Raw genomic sequence first — 23,123 nt, forward strand, 5'->3', positions numbered from 1 at the left:
TTCAAAGAGCTGCATAGAGACATAAATATTCCATGGTCCGCTCAGAATTACGCCCTCTTAACAAACTAAAGCTGTGATTTTACATCATGTAACGAGGGTTTTCTAGAGGTGTTACAGTAGGCTTAGAGGAGATACTGAGATTCTGACACCCTCCTGCAAATTAGGACTTTGAATGCTTAAAGCGTTTTCTCTGTCCAACAATGGACAATGAAAACAAGAACAAAGTTCCTATTCCCTAAATGAATAGCCAAGGGAGGTTTCCCTTTTTCCAGTGAAGTGGTACATTCTATAAATCTTAAGGCTTTCTCAAAGCTTCATTGGCCCTTAGTGTGAACATCTTAATTCTGTGGAGCACAGTCTTTGCGTACTAGCCTAAAGGAATGGGCTGTGACGGGGAGACGTTACCACAAGCAGAAAAGAAATTCTGTTAATCTAAACCCTCCCCATTCTTCTCAGGATTTTTGTAGTTGTTGTTAATTAATTTTATAGGATTATTTTTAAACATTTAGCTAACATAGATCTCTTTTTTGGGCTTTGCTATAAGCAAAATGTACCTAATTGTCCTCAGTCAAAACTAATTGTGCTGGATGTGTTAAATAAGCTTATTGTGGTAATTATTTCATAAGAGATACACATATTAAATTATTGTATGTACACATTAAACTTACACAACGTTATTTACCAATTATATCTCAATAAATCTAGGAGAAAAAAACCCTAATTGTTCTCAATAATGGTGTTTCAGTAGTAATTTGTAAATGGTTCCATTATACCATTTATCATATTGTGTCATTCTCCCTCTCATCTTTTCTTGCTGTGAGCTCCTGATAGACAGCCTATCTTATTCATCTTTGTATTCCTAATACATTTTTGCTAAATTGAATAAAAATGCCAAATGTTTTTCTCAATAAGATCTCTGGAGTGGTATCTATTAAAGAGACTATACCAATAAGAATTTAAGAGCCTACAATGTCTTTATGGTGTACTCCTATTCTAAGTATGTTATGTGCATTAACTCATTTACTCCGTACAATGAATCTTTTGGAGTAGGTACTATTATTTCTCTATTTTAAAGATGTGGAAATTTAAGGCCCTGAGAGATTAAATAATGTGCCTGAGATCACATAATTAGTAGGTCCTGACTGAAGAGTGTGCATTCTTAACCATTGTGCTATCCTGCCTCTGATAGCAACATACAAGGCGTATTTTTCTAAGTTTCTTCTTCAGTCCTTTATATTAACCATTGCCTGCTTCATCTGCTATAATGATTTTTTAAGGTGGATTGTTGGTATATGAATCAGATCATATCTAGTGACAATAAAGCACATTGTATGTTTATTACACATGATTTGAATAATTTTACTATGGTTGCTATGTATAAGGTATCATTCCTTTCTGCTAATTAGGGAGTAAGCCATGGGTATTACTGTAGGATACAGATGGCATATTTACATACTGCAAAATATGCTGAAGTTGTCCAATTGGCAATACTAATAATTTGCAGTTTGAAAATGACAGTTAGTGGAGGGGGCTCTGAAACAGGGTAAAACATTTATTTGAATTAAAAAAATGCAGAAGAAAATATCAGAGGAAGGGAAGAATAGGATACTTTGCCTTATTTCTTGCCTAGTTTGCTTGATCACTTAAAAGTAAGTTCAAAATACATCCTTATCTCTCTCGATATTTATTACAAATGCACATTTCATGTCAATATTAATATGAGATTTTTGTTCAACAAGTCTGTACACTTCATCATAGGTATGAAATTTTGTTCATTAGCATAATTCTTGTGTTCCATCTTCTGAAGGCTCCTGAGAGATTAAAAACCAAGTTCAATTTAAAACAGTAAAAACATTTTTATGTAATAAACACATTTCCAGCCAGAGATATTTGTTCTATCAATTGATTAAAAGGAAAAAATAGCATCTAGAGAATATTATACTCATGCATTTTTCCTGAATGTATTTTTAACAATTTAAAAACTTTTTTTCATTGCATACTTACCCATATTTGTCATCATCCTGTGTTGTTTTGGAGGCTTCATTATGGATGGAAATCGAAAGACACAGAAGCTAGGCAGTTGTAGGATATTTTTCAAGCAATAGCATCTGGTTTCTTGGCAGTCATCATGGGCCATGGCAAGGCAGCCCTGGCACATCTCCAGACTTTCCTGTGGGTACTGCTGAGGGATTTCCAGGTCTGCCATGTTGTTGTAATGGTGTTTCCTAGAAACCCAGAAACTTAGCATGGAATACAAAGTCTGTCTGACAGTGCACAAGGTCTGCATGGTCTGACCCTCTTGCTCTCTTATTGGCACCTGACCTCTTACCCTTTGTCCAGCTGACTCAGCTGCAGCCACACTGGCCTTCTTGCTGTTTCTCAAACATTCTAAGCACAAGCACACCTTTGGCCCTAGGACTTGTACCTATCCTTTGCCTCTGCCTGGAATGCTGTCCCCGTAATAACCTGGTTTACTCCCTCACTTCTTTTGGGTCTCTACTCAAATGTCCCCTTCTTTTATTTTTTTGACCTTTTCTATATTTAAAACTTCTCCTCCCTTGTAGTATTAATATACCCAGTCACTTTATGTTTCATGGCACATCACCACCAGAGTTACATATCTGTGTTTGTCTTCTCCTGACTCCCTTCCCCAAAGTCACTGATCACTTCTGTTTTCCCAAATAGTGCCTGGCCAGTAGTAGCTACTCAATAAATAATTTTCGAATGAACTTGAACTGAAAGTCACCTTTTGGTTACAAACAAACAATACCTTTAAATATTGGGAACCTATTGTATATTCATTTACTAATGGTGTTTTATTGAACTCAGCACATGCACTGAAATATATACACACGTTGAAAAATTCCCTATGACTTAGTTTATGGGAAATAATGCTTGGATTTCAAATCTAACTTCTGGACTTCTTGATGAGTTTTTATATCCTATTGGTAGTTAAGAGCACTTGTTTAAGTCTTCTCTGATGAGCTATGGCTTTGTGACTAGAGAGTTAAAGGAGCATTACAAATGCAAGCTGTACCACTTGGAGCACATTCAGAGAGCTGGATCTATTCAGCATTGCCTGCCCAGCTCTTAGAAACAGAGGAAAACAGTCAAATTCGTTCCCATCATGCCTATTTCCAAGTACCCTCATTATCACCTCTTCGAATATCTTGCTTCAAGAACCAAATTACTAATTGTTTCAATGACTGAACTTCTATTTCTGTAAATAAAGCATTATGTATTTCCATATTTTATTTAGCACCCCAAAACTGAAGATATTTGGTAGAAGCAGAGAGAGATTGAGTTTTCTTGTTAAAATTATTGGGGGTGGCTTTGTTTATTTTAGTTATTTGCACTGTGCAACTATGTTCCATAAGGAAATGCTCGTCTGAATGCATTCCAATATAATTGGTGCAATCAGAATGAATTCTGTTTTGTTTTGTTTTTTTAATAGCAGATAACTGGGTGCTCTGTTAAGGGTAGGACCTTTGACCTGAGCCTCTTTCCCTATCCTTTTTTCTTTCTTTCTTTCTTTTTTTTTTTTTTTTATAGCTTCTCCTCTCTTCCACACCCGACATATTCCCCCTACTCCCCCATCCCATTAGCACAATGAGTTATGTCAAAGGAACAAGCTACTCAGTGCTTGGGAAAATAAGCAAGAGGATCTCTAGCCAGGAAAACTCCTTTTTCAATTCATTTTTCTTTACTTGACATTCTTGAGCCGGCTACAGGGGATAATGAAATGAATTAAACAGGTCCTGGCTCTCCAGTGGCTTACAGTCAATGCTTGTCCCATTTTTCCTTTGGTTTTTTGTGGTAAGACAAATGGCAGAAGTCTCAAAGGGGTTGAAATAGGTCTGCTCTCACCTAAGACAAATTTTTGGTCCTTTATGTGTGTTTGCATAAACTTTAATTTAAAAAAATATGTAGATACCTTAATATGATTATAATTACCCTAACCTAATCATTGTGGTTGCATTTTAAAATGTGTACACTTTAAGACAAATATTAAAATAAAATTCTACAACATAAATCATTTTTGGGTGCCCAGCGATTACTTTTTAAATACATATAGGATGAATATCTCTTTAACTCTTACGGGAATGGTGGAAAACATCCCTCTTATGTAATCCAAACTAAAAGCTTTGATAGAATGTACAAATTCTATCTGCAGTCAGTTTCCCGAGAAAATAGAACACGGGGAGAAATGAGTCCTTATGAACACCAAATGGGGAAAATAGGGAACTCAGGTTCTAGATTCCATTCTGCCCACTGCTCACTAGTTGGGGTGCTTATGCAAATCACTTCCTTTTCCAGGATTGCGTTTTCTGCATCTGGAAAGCAAAGGGATTGGATTAGATACTGTTTACAATTCTGCTACATAACATTGTGTTATCTGGTGTTTCTTTGCAAAAAAATCAGTGAATTCACATACTTATAAAATGGTGAATTCACATGCTTATAGATTCAAGAAGACAGAAATGAAGAGAAGTGATCTCCATCTCTGGGGTTCCTTTAGGAGAGGAATGAGGAAAAGTACACTAAGAAAAGGGTGTGGGCAGAAATTATAGCAATTTTTGGAAGATAGAAACAAGAAGGTAAACAAAGGGGTTTTAGTGGTCAGTCTTAACAGAGTGCCTATTGTCAGGCATTAAGTTAGGTGGTAGGGGCATAAAAACAAATAAGATTCAATTCTTCCTTTAAGAAGCTCAGAATTTGGTGGGAGAGAAAGACAGGAAAATAATAAATTCCATCAAGTGGGAGATGGATAGAGAGAGAGAAGGAGATGTAGTGGGAGCACAAAGGAGGCAGTGGTCAGGTAAGTCTTTAAAGAGAAAGTGATTTTCAGTTGAGACTCAAAAGATGAGTAGAATTATGACAAAGGGGTTAATAGGAAAGGAAAAAAATATAGCAATAGAAAAATATGCAGGAGGAGCAAGGAGATTGACCTGGAAATTAACCCAATATGTGGCGAGTAGAAGTGAGAGTTCTTCCTTGATTCCTTCTCTCACCTCCTATCCCCACAGTCAATTTTCTTTGGTGTCAAATATTAAGGGTATAACTAAACAAGTACCTTCTATGCTGAAAACAAGGACTTCAGTTCTTTCCTTCTATAAAACCACAGCTGTATTTCCTGGATCATTTTGTTGACATTGGAGGTTTATGAGAAGTAAAAGTATTTGTGATCTCTTTCAAATTATTTTTAAGCTCTCTCCCCCACCCCTCCTTCAGTCGGTAATGACTTGTTACTGACACACTTTCTTCCCTGTGCTGAACAAGCACTAAATCAGGCTGCTTAATTACCCCTGTCTCCATTCCACCTTCTCATAGCCTCACAGCCGAACTTACCCAGCTTTATAGCATGCCTGCTTGGTAGGCAGAGACATGGTCATCAGCATTGTTTTGAGAAGGTAACAAACCCCAGGATATCCCTGGAGAACTGAGCCGGGCTTGGGGCCTCGTGGTAGGCAGTCATCCATCAAGTAAATAATGACGTTTCCTGAAGGATGCCTCCCCACCCACCCTGCTTGTTTCTACAACATCTCCTTGTTGTCCAGAGTAGTGAGTGTCTGGTACACAGGGAACAGAATCTGAGTTAACCTGAGCTAGAGGCCTGGGTTCTTAGACATTACATGGAACCACAGCAAATCAGGTAACTATAAAGGTAAGAGTTGAAATCTTTCAGTAGTGCTTATTGAATCTTTTCATAGAATAGAATTTTCTCTTCTCTTCCTTTCTTCATTATCCAGCAACAGGCAAGTTGTATTTGAGGGAGAATTTTTTTTTTTCCTTTCTCTCTGGATCAGATTCCAACAGGCCACTTTAAAATGCCCTTTCTAATTGAAATGACAAAACACAGGAGAATTTACTCCAAAGAGAATTCAGCATGTGAAGTTGTGCCTGCTTTTTTACTGTTTGTTTCCATATACTAGAGCATATTGGTGCCAATTTAAAGCCCCTGTCAATTTCCCTTTTTTATCAAGTTCTCCTATTTCTACCCATGCTTGGCATAGTTCTTTTTATTTTATCAGTCTGTTAAATGTGTGTCACTAGGGTATTTCAGGTGTCTTCTATTATGGCTCAAAGATTGGTTGGAGAAGGGAGTTTAGCTAAAAATTTTGCCTCTTGCTCCTTCAAGTTACTGGTAGCACCCTTAACTCTTCTTTCTTCATTTGAGGATTGTCAAATGCCATTTTAGAAGAAAGTAGGACATCTGGAAATACAGTTTGCTGTTTAAGAGTTCAGAAGAGCAGCAATATCAGAATCTCTCTTCTTGGACAATGATTCTTGTCTGGTGGTTAGGAACAGGAAATGGATTTCACTGTGATTCACTGTATAGCTTATTTGAAACAATTTTAACATATAAAGGTAGAAGGCACATGGGCTTTAAAGTGAGATTGACTCTAAAATAGGTAATTCCTATCTTATATAAATTATTTTGAAGGAGAAATAAAATAATAAATGTAAAATACCTAGCACTATACATAACTAAGCTGGTCCTCAGTAAATGTTTGTTAACACATTAATGAATGGCGGTGATGACTGGATGAGTGGTTATGTGATTATGTGAAAATCAGGTGATTATGAGAATAAAAGGCCTTTCACCTTTTTTCCCTATGGTGCTCTCCCTTGGAGATCTTATGTGATTTTATCACAGAAAGCAAGAATAAAAAATACGTATTTCACGTTATGGTAAATATTAGATACACTGTGACACCATCCATTATAATTTGACATAAATTTGGCCAAACTGGGGGAAAAGCATGCCCTTCATCCCAAACACAATAGTGTTGTAAAATGACTCTGACACAATCCATTTCGTAGGTCCTGGCCATAGGCCAGCGTGTATACTCCAAGATTCAAGAATTTCACCAAAAGGCTGAATTTGGTTGGTAGGACCTACTGTTCTGTGTTGAATCTAAGCAGACTTAGTTTTTTAAGTGTCACTAAGATCCAAATAAAGGCTAGTTTCAGGACACAAGAACTCCAGCGAACTATTAGAGGCATATATTTCTGAGTTTGTGAGAACTTCACAGGGCTTTCTTAACCCAATTTACTTAAAACATTGGTCAATGAGTTAGTGGTAAAGCATAGAAAAGATGCTCTGTGTCTTAGTTTTAGTTCATTGCTCTTTCTAGATACTCCTCTCTTGGGATAAAGTTTGAAGTTATTACTGTGTCCTAATAAGGCCCTTCCCCACTCTTGCCTCCTCCATGTTGGCCTCGTCTAAGTTACTTGAAAACATCGCCTTCTTTTCTACCTCAGAGCCGTAATAACAGATGTTTCTTCTTTTTGGAATGTTCTTTGTCAACCTTTCTACCTGGATAATTCTTAAAGTGTTACATCCTTAGAGAAGCTATTCTGATCCTCCAGACTATGTTAAATACCTTTGTTGGATGGTCTTTTTTGGCATTCTATATTTTTCTTTCTCAGCACTTATGCTAACCGTAATTCATAGTTATTGTCTAAGCATTTATTTAATAGCTCCATTAAGGCAGGGATTATTTCTGATTTGCATGTTGTTACACCTTCATTATTTAGCACAGCGTTTAGTTAATAGTACATGTTTAATAAAATCTGCCATTTAACAAATTCATCAATATTGGAAATGTGCTTGAAAGGTGCAAAGGTTGGTCCAAATATCCGTTTCTAGTTTAAATGATAACGTTGGAATGAGGGCTAGAGAGTTCTTATTCTAGCACCAGTAGTAACTAACTATACGGTCTTGGGCAGGCTATTTCTATTCTCTAGACCTCAGCTCATCAGTGGAATGAAGAGGTCAGACTAGATTAAATGATCTGTTAAGGCCCTTTCAGTTCTAGGTACCAAGTATGTTATTGTTCAGCTTACCAAAAATTTAATGCTGGATACTTTATTAAAACTGAACTAATAATAAAGGTAGAATGCTTTAAATCATAAAATAGTAAAAGCATTTCATAAAGTGCTCCTATGAAATATGAGTGATTTCATAATTTTGAAAAATATTTAGCTAGGCTCATTTTTACATGTATGCACTGCATGTCTTCTATGTATTTTGGTTAAAAAGATAATTCAGTATCCCAAATACTCACTAAACATTTTTCAAAATTGAAGTGAAAAAACCTGTGTTTACAAAAACAGTCTTCACCAAAGTTTAAGTGTTTATAGGATTCTGGCTAAGCCTGTTAGAAGCTTTATTACATTGTTGATTTCTTTAACCCTCAACACTGTTTACAAATGGATATTCATTATTATCATCATTTTGACTGGACTATGATCTGAGAATCTTACGTGGAATGATACTTTTGTAAACTCTTTTGTAGTAGTTAATCAGAGTTTAACCTTTTTCCTTCCTAAGCCATTAGTTTGCAAAGGAGTTTTCTAACCTAAAGCTATTTATATGAATAACTAATACTTTGTGTTCTTTCAGAAAAAGATGCAGTACCATTTAGAGAAACTTTAAATTTATAAGTAACTAGGCTGAGAAGAAAAATTAGTACTACAATCTGTGTTAGAGAAGTTTAAGACAAGTTTGTAGCTAGTAGTCATTGAGGAGCTATGTAGTCAACATTCTAAAAATGACTTCAAGAGAGTAATTTCTTGTGAAACAGTGTAATTTAATTTGGACTGAATTTGTTTTCCTTTTATTTTGTTAAAACTCAACACTGTAAAATTATTCATTAGGTTTACAATGAATATAATCATATACCACTGCTGTTGCCTCATTTATAGAGAGAATATCTGTCCTCCCTAACATCCAGTGATTGTATATAGCATATTAATTCAGAAAATATTGATTGGTTATCTCTTATTGCAAGGCATTATTCTTGATGCCAGGCATTCAAACATAATTAGGTTGATCATGACTTCAATAAGCTTACAGTCTATCAATCATGATGAGACTTATGTGCATAACTAAACACAAGGTTAAGAAAAAGTGATAAGCATCAAGTGTTAAGGATATGTATCTTACATCTCTAGAGCTATGCATTTGTTCTAAGACTTGGAATCCTCCTTAGCTCTTAACATAGAGCCTGGCATATAGAAAATATTTCAGTTAATGTTTGCTTAGAAGATGAGCTATTTGTGAAATTTTTCTGTAAACCCATGTGTATTCAATGAATGACATTCTTTTATCCAAATCAGATCTAAAGTCTTCTATCTAAAAAGCTCTATACTTATATCTAAAATAATATGTTTGGTTAGAATGTGAAAATTTTTATTTTCATGAGCATCTTCTATCTTTACACTGGACTCTAATTTCTGACTTCCATTTCAAGGCTCATTCTACTATATCTTATCTGATATCCTACTGTCCAGTTTACCCAGCTCTGTAAGTTTTATAGCGTGTAGCTATACTGTATCAGTAATCACAACTCACAAGGAACTCTGAGGAATCACAACTCAGAGGAATCTCAGAGTTTATGGGGTCTTGCTTTTCTGAGGTACAACTTTCTAGAAAGGGGTATAAAATAAATGATTGTCGAAGCTTTAGAGGAAATAATTAACACTACTTTATTTCTAAAAGGCAACTATATTGTTCAATTATTGTGAAGGATCTCTGAAGTTAGTCAGCATTTACGAAGTAGATTTGTTTCCAAAGATTTGTTTTTCTACTTTTCTTCACTAGTTGGAGTTCCCTGAAGACTCAAGATTGAGTACAATTGACTTGCTTCTGATCTTGTGAATCATGAAGTGAGATGAAGGCATAAATGACATCTGTGGACCTCTCTAAGTTTTCATGACTCGTTAATACTCAGTAGTAGAGTGTATTGGTCATGATACCAGCCACTACATAGCCAATACTTTTTCACTTCTCAACCATCTCCACTCCACTCAGTATAGAACTTTTCCTCACTGGCTTAGTTCAAGCAGAAAGTTTTCAGAGGTTTCGCTTGCCCACCTTTTTGAAGACACCTGGCTGAATTTTAAAGAAAGAGGATACCACAGAGTGAAAAGGAAACAAGACAGCCCTTTCTTTCCCTGAAGTTCTAGCAGTTTGACTGACTCTTACTTGTGAATTTTTCTTGCCACTGAGTCATTGCACATACAGAATTATGAAACTTTAATTTCTTTAGAGGCTTGTTATATTAGAAAAATTGTTCCAAAGAAAGCAACAATCATGACATAAGCACATCTGGCGCTTGCAAATTATTCTTTATTAAGCTTTCATTTAATTACATGTGCTGAAAGGTCTGTTTTTGATTACTGTAATTTTTTTTTATTTGTCCATCTGAATGATAGTAATGCTGGAAATTACATACAAACCACCTGTTTTTTCTCCCTACTAATATGGCAAAGTTTGAGCTATTTTCTTGGTGGTTGATGAACTAGGAAGCTTTCTATTTATTACGCTAGAAATATGACTATCAAGGTAATGGCTTAATCTTGATGATAAGAAGAAAAGAAAATATTTGAACGGCATTTTCAAGCATGAAATAGTGTTAAGATTGAGGTATCTGAATTCTGGTTAACCATAGCAGATTAACACATTCATTTATTGCCAATTTCACCCCAAAACTAATAAATCAACAGTTAAAGGTTTAACTTCCTGTGCTAGGAAAAAGAAGCTTGATTTTCCCCCTACAAATCTGACTATATTCTCTTTAGGATTATGTTATATGCTGCCTAGAAATAAGATCTTGAGGAAGAAGGGACTGCCATTGTGCCTCTTGGGGTAGCATTCTTATCATCCAGAAGGATCAATATCCCTAGAGAAGCTTGGTCAATGTTGAATTAGAACCATGTTCCTTCAGATGTCCCTAGGAAAGTTTAGATCAGTTCATGAATATTAAAATTACACAGATGGACATACTGGCATGCAAAGAACTTTTTGTAAAGATTTTTGGCACTAGAAAGAACCTTTGAGACCATTTAGGCAAATTCCTTTTTGTGCAATTGAAGAAACTGAGTTCTAGAGGAATTCAATCCTTTGTTTAGGGTCATAAACGTATTGCTAGAAGGACCAAGAACAGAACAATGGCTCCCACCCAGTATTCTTTCCTTCTGTTATACTATTTGTTCTATTTTATTTTCCTCTTTAAAAATAGTGAAAGAAAAATTGCAAAGCTGTCAGAGAAATAGTTGTCTAACAATACGGTAAGTTTTTTTGGAAACTCTATTTCAGCTGCATTTAAAGAGATGATGTTTGTCTTCCCTGTTTTGCAGCAGCTCTATGCCGCTCAGCTGGCCAGCATGCAGGTGTCACCTGGAGCAAAGATGCCATCAACTCCACAGCCACCAAACACAGCAGGGGCAGTCTCACCTACTGGGATAAAAAATGAAAAGAGAGGGACCAGCCCTGTAACTCAAGTTAAGGTATTTGCTTTATAGGATTATGGAAACAAACAGTTTGGAAAATAGCTTTGCGAGAAAGGTGGTGAACCAGGCTGTGTTGGGAATAAACAGCGGGAAGCAAAGCAACATAAAGGAACCCCAAAATGCTCTTCTTTATGGTAAATTTCATGATTGAGCACTGAGAAACAGGTGTTTCCCTTTTGATAACAATAGTGCCATATTGTGAGATCTTTACCTAAATCTGCAGACTTCTCAAGAGTTTTTTCCCTTTCAGTTCTGGCTTTTATTTCTTAATGTTCATTGGCATGAATGGCCATGGTTTTATTACCAGTCTTTGTCATAGACTTGTGACACGTCTCTCTAAGTTCCTTAAGCAGGTGGGGAGCCAACTTATAGTGCTAGAGAAGGAGAATCTCAAAACTTTAGATTAACAAAAAGGGACCAAAAAGAACCTAATGCTGGACTTTATATGGTTTGTTGACAAAGGTCTCTCCTTCAAAAATAGTTGTTAGTGTGGGCTCTGAAGAATGGGTGATGCCAGTATCTAATCATGGTTTGATATCATGTATAATAGTGATAGGATAAACAGACTCTCCCAAGTTGTGGCTTTTCCTTGCTGATTTTCAGTTTCTTAAAATGGGTCAGCCAGGAGGTACTCGGTGATAGAGGGGAATTGACAGTCTACTCCAACTTTGTGCTGTAACTGATACTTATAGGTTTTTATGATTAACTTTGTCTCCTACATTGAATTAACAAATTCAAACACTTCAAAGAAACAGTTGATTTCTATCATTGATGTACCTACTTTGAGGGATATGTTAAGCCCAGATGTATTATTGTAATATGCCCAAAGGACTGCATTCAGAGAAATTTTGCAGTTATTGAATTGTTACATGGGAAATATCTCAGGCCAACAAAAAGGCACTGAAAGCTTCAAAATTACTGAAATGATTTTATTTTCTAAAATTTGCAGATAGGAATGTTGAGATTTTGGAAAAGTCCTTAAAAAGTATGGATCCCAAATACTAAAGATAAAACAAGTAAACACATTAAGAGGAATAGTTCTGCCTGTACCCACCCAAAGGGATTAACTTGATGCTACCTTTGCCTTTAGATTCTTCACAGATTTATTCATCCAAAGATGAACATTTATGATTTGTTATTAGAAATACTGAAATATGACAATAGGTAGTTTACATTTAATAAGATAGCAGACTTATTAAGGAAACAGACTGTCTATTTTGTGTTCCAAGACTTCCTGTTTGTGAATAGGAGTCAGAACACTACGACTCAAACCAAGGCACTTTGTTTAATTATAGTTGTTTGAGTATAAGCATATCAAACATCAGTGACTTGAGTTATTGAGTATTAGCTATTTTAACATGAAAAAGTCATTTAATAAGTGGGTTGGCCAAGTGGAACTGCACCAAACCAAGCCTTTACTGGATGAGTAAAGTGTTCCCTGGTTAAATTTAAGTTTATATCTGCTTTTACCATTCCAGCTTTGTGGGCCAACTGAATTTTATTACTCAGTTGACCACATGCAAATTCTTAGGGAGTTCTCTATGTAATTTGACTTGACTATATTTTATGTTAATAACAAAGGAAACATTTATTATACTTATTAGATTGTTTATTGTATGTGTGAATAAAACTATATAGACCAAGACATAAAGCAAATGTTTTAAATTTTTAAAATAGCTCCTACCTCTTATTGTAGAAGTTTTGAATATAATCTTATATTTTGCTAATTGAAAGAACTATGGTCACTAAGATACCTCATTTTTTCTATCTGTAGTCATTGCTCTCCCTCTGCGTATAACATGACTATGTGACACAGGGCACTGTTAGCGGAAGGTAACAAAAATAAAAATAGATAATCTTCTGTACTTTCTTTCCCCTAGAATTTTTGTTTGCTATAATTGTTAACATCAGAAGTCAGGCTGTTTCTGTTCAAATGTCAATTCTATCACTTTTACCAGATATATCATCTTGGGCAAGTTACTTAACTTCTTTCAGCCTTAGTTTTTGCCTCTGTAAAATGGAATTAGTTTTATTTTGGATGTTAAATGAGATAACGCATCCTCTAGCATGTAGTGAGTATTCCATAAATTTTAGTATAGCAATGATGTTGACGACGATGATGATAATCTGATGGTAATAAAGAAGATGGAGGTGGTGGGAGTACTGGTTCAGATTGAAGTATCTAGTTCTATACTGAGATCCTAAAAGAAACCTAGAAGATCTCCACTTTAAACCATTATGAAGGAACAGGGATCCAATTTACTCTCGCTGCTTGAACAGCTAAAACTCAAGAGAAAATATAAAAAACAATAGTTTCAAACATTCCCCATAGGGTTATAGGACATTAATCCCTGACAGAAGAGAAACAAGTGAGGCAAGCACTACACTTGGTCCAGCTTACCAGGCAAAAGTGCAGGAAGGGATGCTCACATGCAGCTTGGCAGGCTTCCTGAGTAGAGAGGCAGAGTTCAGAGTTGAGGGATGCCAAGGGAGATGGAATTTGTGAGGCAGAGAACCAGAGGAGAGAGCTGTACAGAGAGAGTGCTGGAAATCTGCAGAAGGTTCGCCTGTATTTAGCTGAGTCTTAATCAGCATATGCATGTGAGGAAACATCTGAGGTCATGCTACCAGATGTAGCAGACAAGGTTCTTGAAGGACTGAGAATGATTTGTATGACCCCTGGCCAGAGTGGAAAGCTCTCCTGACACATGGTCATCAAATAGAGTCCCCAGCAAGGTATTACCTCAGTAGTGGGGCCAGATTATCCCTAGATTAATGGCTGTTCTGGACCTGCCTAACAAAGCCTGAACATAAGCCAACAAGGGATCAAATTTGTCCACGTCTCAGAATAAAGTCCACACATATTTAAAGGAATATACAAACTCTGACACCCAACAATGTAAAATTCACAAGGTATAGCATCTATTCAATAATTACCAGGCTTTCATAGAACAAGAAAATGTGAACAATAATGAGGAGAATAGTCAATCATTAGAAATAGATCCCAAAATGATGCAGATGATAAAATTAGTAGACAAGACAGTAAAAACAGTTCTTATAAGAGACTTTCAGCTATAGCCAAGTGAAGAGATAAGTATATCTGTTCCTTGAAAAACACCCACAAAGTTTCTGGCAGGCTGTGAAGAACAATAGCAGGTCTGCCATAGAGGAAAGGGATTTACTTGACTGGGAGTTGGGACGTGCTTCCCGTGCTCAGTGGCATTGTTGGTGGAAGTGGGAATTACTGAATTATAAGAATAAATAATAAATTAGAGTAAATAGTCATGCCTTTTTTATTGAGCTTCACTTTATTGTGCTTCACAGCTCTTGCATTTTTCACAAATTGAAGGTTTGTAGCAACCCTGCTTAGTCAGATGATGGTTAGCACTTTTTAGCAATAAAGTATTTTTTAATTAAGGTATACACATTATTTTTTAGACATAATACTATTACACACTTAATAGACTATGGTATAGTATAAACATAACTTTTATATGTGCTGGGAAACCAAAATTTCCTGTGACTTGCTTTATTGTGATATTTGATTTATTGCAGTGGTCTGGAACCAAACCCATAATATCTCTGAAATATGCCTATATTCAAAACTGAATAAAACCAGGTGTTATGAACTCCATATATTCAAGAATATAGAGGAAAACATGAACATTGTGGGGCAAGACATGGAAAACCTAAATTGAATATCTAAAGATGAAAAATACAGTGTTTGAGAAAAAAGTACACTGGATTAGTACTTATTTAAATCATTAACAGATCAGATATTAAAGAAGAAAAGATTAGTGAACTTGATGACATAATAATGAAACTATCCAAAATGAAGTATATAGGAAAAAGACTGTCAGTGCTATGGGATATCAAATGGCCTAATACATGCAATGAGAGCCCCAGAAAGAGAAAGAAGAGACAGAAAAATATATTTGAAGAAGTAATAGCTGAAAATTTTATGAATTTGAAGAAAATTCTGAACTCAGATATCTGAGAAGTTCAGTGAACCCCAAATAAAAGAAACATGGAGAAAACTAACTAAATGCCTAGCATATAAATCACTATTATTTAGATATAAGTAAAAGAACTAGCTAAATATCCTTTGAGTTCAGAGCAAAGGGAAGTAAGTTGTAATTAAACACATCAGATAATTTTGACATTTATAATGGATACAAGTAATCTTCCTGAGAACCTATCATATGTGGATAGAGATAAAAGTACATCGCAAGGAGGAGGATGCAGCTCAGTGGTAGAGTGCATGCTCAGCTTGCACAAGGTCCTGGGTTCAATCCCCAGTACACCATCAAAAAATAATTAAATAACTGAACTTAATTATCTCCCCCCACCAAAAAACAAACAAACAAACAAACAAAAAGTATATTGGAACATAGATGTGCCAGATTATTTATTTCCTTTCAAGACAAACAAACAAACAAACAAACAAAAAACCCCAAACCAAAAAACCTAGGGCATTACTACATTGTAAAATGACTTATTTTCTCCTTAGTTTAGTAGAGAAGGGGCCTGGGATTTAGAGTCCAATGAGCTATAAATCAAATTTTGTCTCTCCATGTATGGGTTTGGACAGTCATTTTTTCACTCTGACTACTCCTTCCTTTGTAAACTTAGAATAATACCATCCAGCCTCGAAGAGTTATTGATAGATGAAGTAGTATATGTGAAAATGTCTAGGATGGTGTTGGTACATAATGGCTCCTCTGTGCATGTTATTTTCATTTTTTCTTTCTAATCTTCCTTCCTAAGCAGTGTTTTCTGGCACAATGACCATTTTTACTGGAAAAGACCTTAAAGATCAGCTAGTATCAGGCCCTCTTTCCTACAGATGAAGGAGTTGAGCCCCAGAGAGGAAACATGTTTGCCAATGGGAAGAAAGTTCTGTTTCTAAGCTACTGTGTGTTTTAAACAATGGCATTAAAAGCAAGTTCTCTGTGCCTTTTCAGAAGCAAAACAGGAGTTAACATTTGCTGACAATTTTATTTTAAACATAATAATGCAGATCTTAAAATTGAACATTTAAATGAATATGCTCATATTACAACTCAATTTCTAGAATGATGGGAATGTTGTTAAGGGTGTTTTATGGCAGGATAAATGAAACAAATAAAGGTAAGGAGCTTCGCTTTCAAGCTCCTAGTAAAACCAGAGTTACAAGCCAGACATTTGAATACTGTTCAGTATAGAACAGGCGTCTTAAAATAGACATTCTGTAAATATATGTAGCAAAGAATATAAAGAGACATCACTTTAGACATGAAAAATAAATTGCATATAGCATGGTATGTAAAACATAATTATAATGTCTGCTTGCTCTTTGCAAAAATTAATTTTAAACATGACTAGAGACCAGAATATAGACCATGAAGAGTGCCCACACCCAGAAAGCCACATAGAAGCCATGCTGTGGCATGCGGCTCCCTGGGCAAAGGCCCAGGAGAGCAGAAGAAGGCTTTCTGTGTTTCCATTTTTAAAGTACTTGCAATTGTTTGATTTAAAATATATATTAAAAAATTAGCGGCAGAGCCTATTTATAGTTCCAGGAACTTTTCAGAGAGAAGAACACAAAAGCACTACAGAGCTGTTGAAATTTTAAATAATTCTTTGTAAATGCCCTAGGTTAATTTAGATCCCTGAAAACACATTAGGAAATTAAGCTGTAATGTGAGCTAATTCAGATTTTAATTTGGCAAAAAGAATGATCCAACTACACGGTTAATGTAAATAGAAGCATAACACAGGGAAATTAATGAGGTTTCCTTCTGATGAATCTTCAAGGAGGTAGATAATTAGCTTCTTTTGTTATTATTGTAGGAGAATGTGGCATTGTCTCTGAGGTGTAAAATAACTGTGGCTTACTGAGTGATAATGTGCTTCATTTGTCTTTTTTTAAATATAATTATTTATGGTAAACTCTTGTAGGATGAAGCAGCAGCACAGCCGCTGAACCTCTCATCCCGACCCAAGGCAGCTGAGCCTGCAAAGTCCCCGACGTCTCCCACCCAGAGCCTCTTCCCAGCCAGCAAAGCCAGCCCTGTCAATCTGCCTAACAAAAGCAGCATCCCCAGTCCCATTGGAGGGAGCTTGGGAAGGGGATCCTCTTTAGGTAAATGGAAAGGTCAACACCAGGAAGAGACTTATGAATTAGGTAAAAGAAAGCAAAACTTGCTTATGGATGACTGATTCTTGTTTCCAAAGTGTTCCTTAGTCGAGGGGGGAAAAAGTGAAAGTAAAAAAAAGTATTTTCTGCTGAAATATAACCCAATTTAATGTCTTGGGTGACTAGAACTTTTAGAAAAGGTCATAATTACAAATTCTGCTGGGATGGGTTCTTCAGATGATGATAAGTTAGATCCAGCAACCAGAGACTTAGCAAATTCTTTAATTGGCCAGTGCTTTGCTACTGAAGCAACTCTAGGCAGACAAGAGTGACGTGAACCCTCTGAGGGTCTAAAGGGACCAGACCCAAAAGCTGCTTGCCAAAAATCCAAAATTTCTTTGAAATTTTATATTTTCTTAGTAAAATATATGTGAATTTTCCATCTTATCCCATATTAGTTTTGCAATGAAGCAAAAATGAATGACATACTTCCATGACATCTTATGAAATAAAACCGTTATCTAGCAAGATATATCACAATGATCCTCTGGCTTCTTACAGTCTCTGATATATGGCCAAGTATCTCTAAGGATAGTCACACCATGGTGTGAGAAATATAGAGGAGAAACACAGGGTCTGGCATCAGCAGCCTTGAACTGAGAACCTTTACATACTAGCTATGTGGTGCTGTGAAAATTATTTAATATTTTTGAACTCAGTTTCCTAATCTCCGGAAAGGAAATATTACCTAGCTCATTGGTTGTCATGAGAATCAAAAGAGAAAAATATGTATAAAGTGCCTAACATGTTGTCTGGCACCTAGAAGTCATGCAATTTGAAGAGACTAGACAAACGAATATGAACACATTTACGTGCACAAATGGAAAGAAACAGTACAAGTGAAAGCACTTGTCAGTAGCAGAGAGCCAGATGAGCAGAAACATTATTGTTCCTACACTCTGTAAATGCCTTAATTTTCAAGTAAAGACACAGAGGTTCAAAGAGTTTAGGGACTGGAACTAGCATTTCTTCACCATATTTCCTTGTGTTATTGAATCCTGGAGCCTGAAATGCTTACTGTAACAAATAAAATAATGTGTAAGGGTAGCCATTTACAGATCAAAAAATAGTTTTACCTAACTTATCTCATTTAATTTTTCACAGTAATCTTGTGAGTTAGGTAGTGTATTATTATTACCCTCATTGTATTATAAAGTAAATTGTGGTTCTTTCAGGTAAATGACTTGCCCACAGCCACGTGGCTATTCATTAGCAGAGCCAAAATTAGGCTCCAGGTCCTCTCAAGTGTAAGTCAGTGCCCTTTTTGTAAACTCACAGTTGGAATATTTGCTGAACTCTGCTGAGTCTAAGTGAATCTTCTGACGGTGAGATATAAATCTTCCTCACTGAAATCAGGGACATTAGGATCCATACAGCAGCTTATTCTCATTTTGAGTTAGGAGGCCTCTTTCAGGGGCCCGGAGGTTTTCACTCCAAGTCAGTGGTATTGGTGTGGGAGAGAGAAATGAATCGTTTCCAGCATGTGAATATGATCGCTGGATTGTTGGAAGTTGTGAGATGAGAAAAAAAAGCCAAGCCAACATGAGGATAAATAATGGACTTGATCTTGAAATGACTCTTCTGTAATTCTCTTCTGAATTTTGTTTGGAAAGTGTATGTTTGCTATACTGAGCATTGTGAGGAACAAAGATGACTGTATCACAGGCCCTGCTCTTGGAGAGTTTATACTTCAGCAGAGTGTAGTCCTTAGATCATGAGAGCTGAAGTAATACCACTCTTGTCCAGACAATATTGGATAGAATTTTTTTTTAATCAGAAAAGCCTCAGAGCAGAAGATGTGGGTTTTCTATATCCTAAAAAGTGACAGTTAGACTTTTTACAAATTTTCCATGGATATCATTGGAAATTTTCTGAACTCAAATGCGTATGCACATGCATGGCACACACATAGACATGTGGTGTGAGCTTGATTGTAGTCCGGTTTCCTCTGTCCTGTCTCTGTGAGGTGTGCATGTGTGCACACACACACACACACACACACACACACGTGCTATGAAATGCCCATACCTGGATATAAGCAAATGGATCACATTAAACTTTACCACAGCAGCTGAAATCTATCTAACAGCAAAACATTGCCTTCTTTGTGTCTAAAATTGGAAAGGCTAATCTAAAGTGTTCAGTTTTAACCTACAGTAAAATGCATGATATGGAGGAAAATTAGTTTAATTTTGAATTTTGTCCTTCTGTGTTGCATGGAATATAATGAAAGTGAATCTTTCCACTTTATTTGAAGCCCTGTACTTATGTGAAAACCATTCCCACACATTCGGTCTCACTGTCATGACGGGGAGCTGAGAGCAGTGCGTGTTCAGGCTGGGGGTAGGAAATGGGTTGTCATTCTCCTGGTAAATAACTGAGGCGGCATGATGAGGAGAATGCTTCATTAACCAGCCAGCAATTGGGGAACAGAGAGTGCGGTGTATTCCTCCCCACCCCTTCTCTCCTGCAGTGGACATACAAACACACAGATACAGCTATCACTGAAGTACACGTGTAATAACCTCACAGATTTTTTTCTGCTAGGCCAGGAACAGCTTTCCTGCATTAGTGCACCAGATATTATGGGCCGCCTGCACTGATGGCTCTGTACCCCTGCCCACCCCTCTTTTCCCCACTACTCTCCCACTAATTGTTGAATACAGCCAGAAAAAGAGACATGTATAGGAATCTAGGAACCATCATCTGTGAGGAGGTGGGTTGACAGAGCCCAGATATACTGGAATGCTGGGGTATCCTCCAAGGGTTAAAAAACCCAGCACAGCTCTGTCGCCCTGGCTTTCTGTACTCTTGGAGTTTTCTTAATAGCAAACGTGCCTCTTCCTTGTGCGGAGCACACCGCATTCTACAGGGGAGGGGATAGTAGCAGTATTTGTTAAGAGTCTATCCTTACAAGCCTCTAATAATGCATCCTGTGTATGCAGATATCCTGTCCAGTCTCAACTCCCCCGCCCTGTTTGGGGATCAGGATACAGTGATGAAAGCTATTCAGGAGGCTCGGAAGATGCGAGAACAGATCCAGCGGGAGCAACAGCAGCAACAGCCGCATGGTGTTGATGGGAAGCTGTCCACCATGAATAACATGGGGCTGAACAACTGCAGGAATGAAAAGGTAAAGCTTGCTTCCCTCCTTCCCTGGCTCTGCTAGGCCTGTTGACGCATTCTTAATCTGGCTCTTTCCAGGCTCCCAAGCATCAACCTGCAGCCAAAGATTGGGGCTTCTAGCTTAAGGGCTGTCTTGTATCACATTCAAGCATAACTGTCGATTAATAAATATACCCTTTCTCATGGGGTGGGAGTTGCCTCCCAGTACACAACCAGACACCCAGCCTACCTGCCTGTTGGTATGTTTCTGCCCCATTCCAAAAGATTTAGAACTATCTTATAATAAAGGGGATATATGAGATTACTAAAATAAACATAGACTATCAGAATATTAAAAAAGGAAAATCCATATATGCTTACGATGAAGGCTGATACATTACTGTGACTCGTTGAATTACTAACCTTCCCATCAACCTGAGCAAAATATAAAACAAAGCGACTCACAAAATGCATTCGTTTGTTTTTGTTTCAACAAATTATTTATCAAGTGCTTATTCTCTAATAGACACTGTTCTAGGCACTAGAGAGATAACAGTGAACAAATCAGACAAAAATCTCTGTTCTCATAGAGGGGAACACAGACGAGGGAAAAGTAAGCAGTTAAATACATAATGTAATGCTAGTAACATCAGGAGGTGAGTCAATGCCATGAGGAAAACAGAAGCAAGTGAAGGGAAGAGGGAGTTGCACTGGGTTGTTCTTTTAAGCAGGCTGGTAGGGACTCTGAGGAAGCGTCACTAGGTAGAGATCTGAGTGAAGCTGAGTGCAGGCCATGTGAAAACCAAGCGGAAGAGCATCCAGGCAGTGGGAACAATAAGCTGAGAGGTCATTAGAGTGTAGGACCAGTGTGGCAAGAGCGGCAGGAGGGAAGGAGGAGCCGCAGAACAAGGACCAGAGTGATAGCCGGGGGCAGAGCTTGTTAGACCTGTAGGCCCTGAAATTCTTTGCGTTTGACTCAGAGTGTGATGGGAATTCCCAGACTTGTTTTGTCCAGGGCATTGGCATGATCAAATTTACATATAAAAGGATCATTCTGCCTGATGTGCAAGAACAGACTGTATAGGTGGTTAAGCGTGGAAACGGGCAGACCAGTTGAGTGGCTGTTGTCATACACTGGGTGAAAATTTCTGATTGCTTGATGAATGAATGATCCTTGCTATTCCTTGGCTTATATCTGCATCATTCCAGTTACTCCTTCCCTCTTCACATGGCTGTCTACCCTCTGTGTGTGTCCTTATGTCTCCAAATCTCCCTCTTCTTACAAGGACATCAGTCACTGGACTTAAGAGTCACCCTAATCTAGTGTGACCTTATTTTAACTTGATTATATCTGCAAAGATCTTATTTCCTATAGATAGGTAGATAAATTATATAGATATATAATATATTAAATTAATCATTTTGGACTCCTCCCGACCCCTCGCCTTGATGGATCCTCTTGATGGGAGGTTCATATCAGGTAGGAGAGGAACTCTCTGGGGGAATGTTGGGAATGTTGGGAATGTTGGGCCTTTTGGTGTCAGTTAAGCCATTAACTTTTATATGCTTGGGATTGCTGTGCACATGCCAGTCATTGGATCTGCTCAATCAGATCCTATTCCCCTATTCCCCTATTCCCCATTAAGTGCTCCATCCTGGGTGGTGGGCTCACAAGACAGAGCTACTCTTTAAAAACCACCTGAGTAGATGGTTATATATAGAGTGAGGTTTTAGGACCACAAAAAAGGAAAAGCCTTGTCCCTAAATATCTTCTAGCACAGTGGTAATAGAAATAAACACAGAGTCATTCTTTTGACCTAAGACCTAAGTCTTCTGCTCAGGGAGAGAACCACGAAATAATAACATATTTAATCTTAATGTGAATAACTTTATAAAATCCTTTTTTGAGACCTGGGTAGGTAAACAAGTTTCGGCATAAGAATGCTGGGTGGGAAATTGGGTTAAAAAAAAAAAGAGAGAGAATGGGTACATAAATCAGAGACCATCTCCTACTTTACAATTTTATCAAGGGTTAATCTTAAAATTAACATTAGAAGGAAGTCAGTGATTTGTTTGTGCCATTTTTAATGTGTTAGTTTTCAAATGAAAGTAAATTCTAATAATACAGAAAGATACATAGTCAAAAGCTAGTTACCCTTCTCACCCCATTAACTGCCATTAATGATTCAGAAATTTTCTTTGCAGATATGAGAAAGTAATGAGTTTAAAAATATATATTCTCATACTATACTATTCTTGGAATAGTAGACACTGAGTTGTCACTTACCAGCTGTGTGATATTTGGTAAACTGAGTAACTTCTCTGAATCTCAGTTTCTTTATCTATAATGTAAGGATAGTAATCTGGGTTACAATGAAATAAGATATATGTGAATATACCTAGCACAGCTCCTAGTACAGAGTAGACACTTTCTTATGTTTCCCATACCTTTTCAACTAAACTATGGGTGACATTTGAATATATAGAACAAGCATACTAGTTTGTCATACATACAAGATCCTCACACAATTATGCAATG

The 23,123-nt window shown here is 36.9% G+C and overlaps 1 protein-coding gene across 16 annotated transcripts in view; it reads left to right on the forward strand.

The window, feature by feature from the left end:
- Positions 1–23,123, forward strand: part of SOX6 (SRY-box transcription factor 6) — a 556,086-nt gene that overhangs the window by 461,361 nt on the left and 71,602 nt on the right. For 10 of the 16 annotated variants that reach the window (XM_064492548.1, XM_031459958.2, XM_064492549.1 and 7 more), the window contains 3 exons: positions 11,149–11,298; positions 17,242–17,467; positions 20,425–20,612. In XM_064492548.1, coding sequence (XP_064348618.1) covers positions 11,149–11,298; positions 17,242–17,467; positions 20,425–20,612 — 564 coding nt within the window. The remainder of the gene's footprint in view (positions 1–11,148; positions 11,299–17,241; positions 17,468–20,424; positions 20,613–23,123) is intronic. The other 6 variants (XM_010977226.3, XM_010977227.3, XM_031459967.2 and 3 more) reach the window with 2 other exon arrangements.

The sequence above is a fragment of the Camelus dromedarius genome, chromosome 12, assembly GCF_036321535.1.
Source record: "Camelus dromedarius isolate mCamDro1 chromosome 12, mCamDro1.pat, whole genome shotgun sequence".
Classification (NCBI taxonomy): domain Eukaryota; kingdom Metazoa; phylum Chordata; class Mammalia; order Artiodactyla; family Camelidae; genus Camelus; species Camelus dromedarius.